This window comes from Vitis vinifera, chromosome 16 (assembly GCF_030704535.1).
Source record: "Vitis vinifera cultivar Pinot Noir 40024 chromosome 16, ASM3070453v1".
Classification (NCBI taxonomy): Eukaryota; Viridiplantae; Streptophyta; class Magnoliopsida; order Vitales; family Vitaceae; genus Vitis; species Vitis vinifera.
In genome coordinates, this window is record NC_081820.1 from 1,571,646 (window position 1) to 1,581,860 (window position 10,215).

Genomic DNA, 10,215 nt, shown 5'->3' on the forward strand with positions numbered 1-10,215 from the left:
AAAAATTGAAAAACTTTATAAAACTTAATAAAAATTTTAAAACAACACTTTGAGTAAAACATTGAACTTTCAAAATTAATTTTAAATTTTAAAATAATTGTAAATTTAAAATTTTAAAATAATTGATAATAACCACAGCCAACATTTTAACTCTTAAAATGTTAAAATGAGATTTGATAATAACCATATATAAAGCCATATTATAAAGTCTCACATCACTTTCCAATATAATATATCACTTTCCAATATAATATTTTAACTATGTGGGCCTTAACCATTGACTTTCCAATATCAAAGACACAGGCAACGTTTTTTAACCCATTTAACCATTGAGTAAAAGCCTTCTCCCAAACATTTCCAATATAAAAGCCCCTCTCTTCTGCCAACAAAACTCTGTTTCTCTTCCTCTCCAAAACCCACGGCCATAAAACCCATAAAATCTACCCACAGCCCCCATTGCTTGGAGGAAGCCATTTCCGGAAAAAGCTTATGGAAGCCATGCCGAAGAAGCCCCATGGAAGCTATGGTCCGTAAAGCCAAAGCCACCTCCAAGAAACTCCCGTAAAAATCGTTTCTCTCTAGGTTTTGGTGAGTTTTGGAATTTTTTTTTTTTTTTTTTGAGTTTTGTTAATTGGTATTTTGGAAATGTTTGTGATTAGGTTTGAGATTCCATTGTTATTGGGTTTATTTTCATTTTATTGGGTTTATTTCCATTGTTATAGGGTTTTGGTGCTTTTGGAAAAATCACACTTAATTACTTCCTAAGGTACAATTTCTCTCTAGTTTCTCTCTCTATTTTTTCTATGATTTAATTCTGATTTCATTGTTATTGGGTTTATTTCCATTGTTACTGTGTAATGAAAGAATTTTTCTTTTGTTTGTTGCATTATCTTCAATTGCCTATTTCCATTGGGTTTAATTATTGTGTTGAAAATTTGATTAGTTTCCAACAATGTTGTTTTTTCTTTGTTTTTGTAGCTTTGAGTTTGTGAACATGTTGATATGGATTAAAACCATATATTCCACACTCCACGTTTCTGTTGCTTTGTTTTTTTTGTCCTATTTATGAGTCTCACAAACAATAATATTTTACAAAATTTTAAATATTTTATTTGTATATCAAATAGTCATACAATTAAGACACATCACTTTTATGAATATTATTTTCCATGTAAGATAGATTTTTATACCATATGTCACACTTTAGTTAAGGATATGGTAATTTAAACAAATATTTTTTAAGATAGTCCTAAAAATTATTTTAAATTTTATGATACCCATTAAGTGTATTAGGAAATTGCCTTTTCAATTAAATATTAAAATATTTTTTAAAAGACAATTTTAAATTAAAATTAAAATTATCTTCTTCTTTTTTAAAGTAATTTTAAATTGCCTTTTCAATAATATTTTTTTAGCTTTGGGAACTCATATTACCAACTATCTAAAATCCATGATATTTTAAGAAGATAAAAAAAAATAGAAAGTAGATAAAAAAAAATTATAATTTAAGAACTATTAATTATATAATAAGAGATACAAATAATTATGGAAAAGTTTGTATACAAATAACTGTTTAAAAAAATAATTATATAAATATATAAAATAAAATATTATATATAAAATTTATTTTAAAAATATTTTAAATTTTTAAATATTATTTTGTTTTATTAAACATAATTATTAAAACTCTTTTTAAAAATAATTATCAAACATGCTATTAAAAATTTTGAATCATAATTCTTTCTAAATAAATTCATTATACAATTAATAATATAGAATGAAACTTAAGTATGTAATAGCTCCCACCATAAGTCCCCTAAAATTTAATGATTTTCCATGTGGCATGACATCATGTCATAGTCAAATCATTTTTATCCTAAAATAAATAAAGAAATTTACAATAGTGGTGCAAACTAGATTGCAATGGTGGATTAATTAAAGTTAAAGTAAATCCCTCAATGCATCCAAACTTACATGATTAAAGAAATTTTATAAATTAGAATTATGAAATGAATAAAATAATAAAGGATGGATTATTGATTAGCTTAATTGGCAACTATTTTATAGGCGTCGAGATACAAATAAGAGATACAAGTAAATATTTTATTTTATATATACAAATAATTATTTTTTATTTTTTATATATTTTTTTTAAAAAAGTGAGTCAAAACCCACTTTTCTTAAAAAAAGAAAAAAAAGAGTTTGAATTGAATTTAGGTAATAAATTAGATTAGATAAAACTTCCTATACGTGATTTATTAAAATTTGGACCAAATACATTTAATTTTCATTGATTCCAAATTCCTTTAATATATACATATATATAATTTTATTTTTTTGGATAGAGTTTGAGTTGGCAATCAACCAAACCCCCGATCCACATGAGCTACACGTTACAGCCACTAATGCTAAGTTGGATATAGGCCCTGAATCTGCATACATATTATAATCTAAAATTCATGATATTTTAAGGAAATAATTATGTGACTTATGAAAAAATGCATTTCACAATATTTTTAAATGAATTATTTATAAAAAATTGGGTTTATATATGAATTTGCATATATATTATAATCTAAAATTCATGATATTTTAAGTAGATAAAAAACATAGAAAGTAGATATAAAGAAAATTATAATTTAAGAACTATTAATTATATTATATGTACCTTCATGAAAAATAGATGGAGAAAATAATTTTTTTTATCTTTGAATTCCCAAATATAATTTAAGAACTATTAATTAAACCATGCTTGACTTTAGTGAAATATTTACATTTTTAATTATTGTGAAAAGTAAAAAATAAAAAATTAAAATTTTAAAAGTGATACAAATAAAATCTATTCTCAAATTTATATATTTCTTTTTATGATTTAATTTATAAGTCGTGTCTTTTTTATTTATTTAAAATAAAGTAATTAGTTTTTAAAGTTTAAAGATAGTAAACTTATATAATATTTTTAATTAAATATACTCTCAAATAATATCCTACTTCCAAAACAACTTCTCAACAAAAACCATTTTTTATTAAAAATAAATAAATAAAAATAATACCAAACCTATTCTAGAAAAAGAATAGGAATATTTAGAAAATTTTTGTTTTGCACCCAAATTAGAAAATTAAGAAAATTTTTGTTTTGTTTCATCTTATTTATACCTTACACTTTCGTTACTTCATGATATAAGATATGCATATGTTGCATTTATTGTGAGGCCTTATCTATGATTTTATATTTTATTATTGTTACCTGTGAACTAACCCTCGTTGATTTTATGCAATAGAAATATTAGTAATTCATTTATATAAATTATCGAATGTGTTAGTCTCATTGTGTGTTTTTATCTATTTTTTTCTAATATTATTTGTCATTAATTTTATCATTTACTCATTTTCATATTAGAAAACCCTAGAATTCCCGTTCAAGTATCCTTGCTTGACAAATGTCTCTTTTATCATATATTAAAAACATATAAGTTGTAGACGTGTGGATATGATTATTTATTGTGGTCATATTCAAGTTTTCAACCTATATGTTTTGTATATGATTGGTAGAATTGTCTGCAAATGATGCTTGAATTGTCCGTTTGGACAGTTTGGAAATACATAATATCTATGAAATCACACGCTTATGCTTTAACATATTGATAAGATTTGACAGTGGTTCCCCTTGTTCTCTGGGTGCATATTTGGACAAGGTGACATATTGTTAGCAGCTTAATTAAGCTAACTAATAGTATGTTTATACCTTAGCCAATTCGTGTACTTGGAGAACTATGGGGAAATGCTGCCGAAATTTTATCAAAATGAAACTAAGCATGTTAGTGATTGATTCATAGGGATTATGTATTTCTAAATGGGATAGGAACCACTACCAAATATAGGAGTTTGAGATGATAAAAAACATATCACATTCATTATAAGTTGATATGAAGATTCATTGTTATGTGATTGAAGGGTTTAATTTGCGGAAGTACGAGAAAAATGCCAATAGATAAGAGTTGGATGCAGAAGTCAAGAGTAAGTAGTGAATATCATAAAGGAGTTTTTGAGTTCTTAGATTTTGCCTTTACCAATGCACCTGGAAAAGAAATGCTCCCATGTCCTTGCATTTGTTGCAATAATTGTGTTATGCAGAAGCGAGAAATCATGTATGACCATTTGTTGGACAATGGGATAGCTAGAAATTATGTGCGATGGTTAATGCATGGGGAATATGAGTTTTGTGAACCTGCGAATACTAGCACTAATGAGTCTGATATGCATGATGAGATGGAAGAAATGTTAAATGATGCATTTGGAATGTCAATGCCAAATGAGGAATCTGAACGAAGTCCACATGTGCATGAGGAGTTTGAAAAACCGAATAAGGATGCAAACAAATTTTATAATTTGTTAAGAGAAGCAGATCACGAACTATATCCAGGGTGTAAAAAATTCACAAAGTTGTCTTTTATCATAAGATTATTTCATATGAAGTGTCTTAATGGATGGAGCAATAAGTCATTTACAATGTTGCTTGAATTGTTGAAGGAAGCACTTCCTGAGGGTGAGACATTGCCAAGCAACTATTATGAAGCAAAAAAACTGCTTCGTGACCTTGGCCTTCATTATATCAAAATTGATGCATGCCCCTCAGATTGTATGTTGTATTCAAAAGAGCATGCAAATGCAAATGAGTGTGTTGTTTGTGGTGTCTCCAGATGGAAATCGAGTGATGATAATTCTACAGATGAGTTCACTAAGTCAGTAAAGAAAAAGAAAATTCCTGCTAAGGTCTTGCGTTATTTTCCCTTAAAACCAAGGCTTCAAAGGTTATATATGTCATCTAAGACAGCTTCTCACATGAAATGGCATGTTGATGGTCGCATGGAAGGTGAGATGATAAGGCATCCAGTGGACTCTTTGGCTTGGAAAAATTTTGATAATGTACACCCTTCATTTGCACTAGAACCTCGAAATGTTAGGCTCGGTTTAGCAAGTGATGGGTTCAATCCTTTTGGGAATATGTCAATTTCATATAGTATGTGGCCGGTGGTTCTTATTCCATATAACTTACCACCTTGGATGTGTATGAAACAAACATTCTTCATGTTGTCACTACTTATTCCTGGTCCAACTGCACTTGGGAATGACATTGACATATACTTACAACCATTGATAGATGAGTTGAATGACTTATGGGAGGTTGGAGTTGAAACATATGATGCTTCAACAAAACAAAATTTTTGTATGCGTGCAGCTATATTATGGACCATCAATGATTTTCCTGCATATGCAAATCTTTCGGGTTGGAGTACTAAAGGGAAATTTGCTTGTCCTATTTGTAATAAAGATTGTTCTTCATATCGATTACAAAATGGACGGAAATGGTGTTACATGGGTCATCGTCGATTTTTGCCGATTGATCATAGATTTCGACGTGATAAAAAGTCCTTTGATGGAAATGAAGAGCATAGAGCAGCACCTAAACATTTGTTTGGGGAAGATGTTCTACATCAATTAGATGGAATGGAACATATTACTTTAGGGAAGACATCAAAAAATAAGATGTCAGCAAAAAGAAAAAGAGAACATGTTGAACTTGAGCACAATTGGAAAAAAAAAAGCATTTTTTTCCAATTGCCATATTGGAAAACCCTCATTTTGCGTCATAATTTGGATGTAATGCATATTGAAAAGAATATATGTGACAGTATAGTTGTCACCTTGTTGAGTATCGATGGTAAATCGAAGGATAACTTCAATAGTCGTCTTGACTTGCAAGCTATGGGTATCAGAGATCAACTTCACCCCATACAAAGAGGGAATAGGGTTATGTTGCCTGCTGCATGCTATTCACTAACTTCAAATGAAAAAAAGGAATTCTGTAAATTTTTGAAAGAAGTAAAGGTTCCAGATGGTTATGCTTCTAACATCTCTCGGTGTGTACAAGTGAATGAAAGAAAGATATTTGGGTTGAAGTCTCATGATTGTCATGTTCTCATGCAACAACTCCTTCCACTTGCAATTCGAGGAGTTCTACATAAGAATGTTTGTGCTGTTATAGTTGAACTATGTAGTTTCTTGAAACAGTTGTGTTCTAAAGTGTTAATGACTGATCAATTAGAGCACCTTGAGAATGACATAATAGTCACACTTTGCAAATTAGAAAGAATATTTCCTCCATCATTCTTTGATGTTATGGTGCATTTACCTATTCATCTTGCAAGTGAGGCAAAGATCGCTGGACCAGTGCAATATCGATGGATGTATCCTATTGAGCGGTATGTTCTCATTCAATTAATCTTATGTATATTAGGTTTCATATAGTTCATCAAACAAATCTATCATGTTGTGGAATGACAGGTATTTACGTACATTAAAGTCTTATGTCCGTAATAAGAGTCGTCCAGAAGGTTCTATTGCAGAGGGGTACATAGCAGAAGAATGTACAACCTTTTGTTCAAGATATTTGCATGATGTTGAAACGAAGCATGACCGTGAAGAAAGAAATTATGTCATTGAAAATAACATAACAAATGGTGGAGGGTTAAGCATTTTCAAATGCATGGGACGTACAATAGGAAAGTTAACATCTCGTGTTCTTAGCACAGAAGAATGGTCCCAAGCACATTTATATGTGTTGACTAATTGTGAGGAAGTGACGTCATTTATTGAGTAAGACACTTATTTGAATAAAACTTTATATTAATTCTCATACAAAAATTTAATTTTGGTATTTGTGAGCATTATAATTAATTTTTTCATTTTTATCAGAGAACATAAGCAATCTATAAGGGTTAAGCCTTGTATTCGTGCACGGGATGTAGATTTGTTTCACAGAAGAGAATTCATTAGTTGGTTTGAAGAACGTGTAAGTTCATGCACTACATAAATTGTTCTATTATCTAATACACATGTATGTATTAACATCTTATATTTGAATATATAGATTATACAAATGCGACATGAAGGTCCAATTTCTGAACACATACTATCATTGTCTCGTGGACCAAGTACATCAGTTACATGTTATAGAGGATACATCATTAATGGGTTCAGATTTCACACAAGAGAATGAGAAAAGGGAAAAAAAACTCAAAATAGTGGAGTTGTTGTGACCGCAGAGGTATCAAGCTTTGCAAGTGCAAGAGATAAGAACCCAATTCCTGGTCATGTTTCTTACTATGGTGTGCTAACTGATGTAATTGAGTTACATTACCTTGGTGGAAATAGAGTTATTTTATTCAAGTGTGACTGGTGGGATGTAATCAATAGTGGAAGGGGAATGAAGAAGGATGAATATGGGTTCACGTGTTTGAATTTTGAACGTACCATATGCACAGATGAACCATTTGTGCTTGCATCTCAAGCAAAACAAGTCTTCTATGTTCAAAATTCAAATGAGGAAAATTGGCACACCGTTGTAGAGATACAAACTCGAGGGGTTTATGATATGAATCAGAAAGTATCTACTAATGATCCAGAGCCATATCAACAACTTATAACACTTCATAGTCAACGTGATGTGCATGAGTTGATCGAGAATGATTTAATCAATTGGGATAGAAATGATATTGCAGGAAAAACTATCCAAACAGATGTTCTACTATCACGACAAAAAAACATTGTTGAAAGAGATAATGAATTTATTCATGATGATGATATAGATGATGTGTAGCTAATAGTATTGGTAAGTACATAAATATATACTTACCAGCTATACAAATTGTAATTTATTTCAATTATTTATGTAACTTATTTTGTATTACTTTTTCTAATTTACTTTATTATGTAGGAAATGTCACATCGAAGAGGAAGAGTACAAATAGTGTCTCCAGAAGATGATTTGGACAATCTACAACAACTCTTAGACATACAACCTGCTGCAACTACTACTCCTAGTAGTTCTGATCCTTCTGATTCTTCAGATCCTTCTGTTGTTGGTATGATTAAGAAGATTATGTTTAACTTTACATATGATAAATGTGTTTACATATATTTAATTTCTTGAATGATAGGTTTTTAATGTTTAATTTTATATAAGATAAGTAAATTATGTTTCTTTTAATTTCATTATTACTCTTAATAGGTTCATCCTCTAGCAAAAAGAGGACACGTGGCCTAACATGTAACTTAGATTTACTTAGTATGAAACCCGGGGAAAAAAAAACTACACGATTCAATACCAGAGGACAAGTTGTTTATGATGGAAAAGGGGAAAGATTGTCAAGCTATATGGGAACATTGGTGCGATCTCAACACAATGTACCCATCCAAGTTCAAGATTGGAATCATGTTAGTGAAGATGTGAAGGAAAAGATTTGGGCCTTAGTATTGGTATATGCTAGTTAATATTCAATCTAAATTGTAATGTTATTTTTTAAAAATGATACCTCTTATTTAAACATGACATTTTAATGCAATACAGGAAAAATATGAACTAGAAGAAACATGTAAGAGCTACATTCTTCAATGTTGTGGAAATTTGTTTAGAAGCTACAGAAATAAAATGAAGGCCAAGTATTATAACCCTTATAATACAGATGAGGAGAGATTGTGCCATCGACCTCCACACTTATCGGATGATGATTGGAGGTGGCTCATCCACTTTTGGGGTACACCTGAGGCCAAGGTAAAGATAATGATCTTTTCTTGATAATGTATCTTATGATACTCATATTCACATAAAATGATATTTATTAGTTATATCTAACCTAATACTTCATGTATATAACTTTTATTATGTTTCTATTACCTATATAAGTAACTTGCTATTTTTTAATTGATGTAGGATATCTCAGAAAAAAAACAAGGCAAATAGGGCAAAACAAGTGATAAAGCATACATCGGGATCAAAAAGTTATGCTCAAATTCGATATGAAAAGGTTGAAATTTATTATTAATATGATTTGTTTGTACATAAATAATTCATCATAAATAACTCAATTGTTTTACTTATAAGAATAGGCACAAAAGAAAGAGGATCGAAGTGAGCCCAATAGAATTGAGATGTTTGCCCTGACACACACACAAGAAAAGATGGGATGCCTGTTGATGATCATTCTAAGGAGATTATGGTAATGAAGTAAATAAATTTTATATACTTGTATTTCAGTCATAGCCTCATACTAAATTATTTTAGAAGTCTAACAATTTTTTATTTTTTATAATTCCAGGATCAATTTTAACAATTACTATCTCAACCTGAGAGGACATCTTCTTCTACTTCTGCATCATCTGGAGCATCTACATCTGTATCATCTACATCTGTAGCATCTACATATGTAGATGAGATATATACTCAAGTCATGGGTCCAGAGAGGCATGGTCGTGTTCGAGGGTATGGATTTGGTCCTACTCCTACCTCAATCTTTGGTTCTACTAGTAGGAGACGATCAGGAGTTATTCTTTCAACACAACTTGAAAACGCCCAAGAGATGCTAATAGCTGCAGAACAAAAGTTTACAACTGCAACTGAAGAACTCTCAAATGTGAAAGATGAACTCTCACATGTGAAAGAAACATTTGAAGAGAGGTTGATAGAAGTTCAAAAGAAGACACGTGAAGAAGTGAAAGAAGAGTTTGAAGAAAAAATGATGGAAATGCAAAGAAAAATGCAAGCACAAATGCAAGCACAAATTCAAGAACAGATGATGCAAATGATGCAACAATTTCAGCAAAAGCAGTAGACATTTGAAGATTTTGCTATATCTTTATATGATAGATTCTCTTAACTTTTTTTTGAAGATTATGCTACTTATTTATATGATAGATTCTTCTAACTTTTTTTGCTTTCTATGACTATTATGTGATGTTTGGTTGGTTGATTTGTTATATTATGTTAGAATGTGAAACTAAATTTGAATCTCTTTGTTTTTTGTTTGTTTGGTTTTTTTTTTTGTTATATTATGTTTTTTTTATTTAATGACTTATATTGATATATAAGTTTTTAACTAGCTTGGAATAATTGATTGTAATATTTTGAAATTGGTTTAATTGTTTAATTACATATACAGGTCTAAAATGGGTTTGTTTGGGTTTATAACAGGTTTGGGAAATTTTAATTTATAAAAAACCAATGTCCAAAATATAACATATTTTAGTCACGGCCACTAAAAAATTGTGACCATAAGTGTGCTTTTAGTCACGCTTAAAATGAATCGTCACCAAAAGTTAGGGATAGTGGCGATAATAGACTTAATGTTTAGTCACGGTCACTTAATTACTGTGACC

The 10,215-nt window shown here is 29.8% G+C and overlaps 1 protein-coding gene across 1 annotated transcript; it reads left to right on the forward strand.

Annotated features, from left to right (window-relative positions):
* Positions 1–396: 396 nt before the first annotated feature.
* LOC104881975 (uncharacterized) lies at positions 397–9,851 on the forward strand. The gene is made up of 6 exons (XM_059733808.1): positions 397–588; positions 723–766; positions 7,778–7,925; positions 8,072–8,319; positions 8,411–8,614; positions 8,774–9,851. The coding sequence occupies exons 3-6, from the start codon at positions 7,781–7,783 to the stop codon at positions 8,801–8,803; spliced, it is 627 nt and encodes a 208-aa protein (XP_059589791.1). The 5' UTR covers positions 397–588; positions 723–766; positions 7,778–7,780; the 3' UTR covers positions 8,804–9,851.
* The last annotated feature ends 364 nt before the right edge of the window (positions 9,852–10,215 follow it).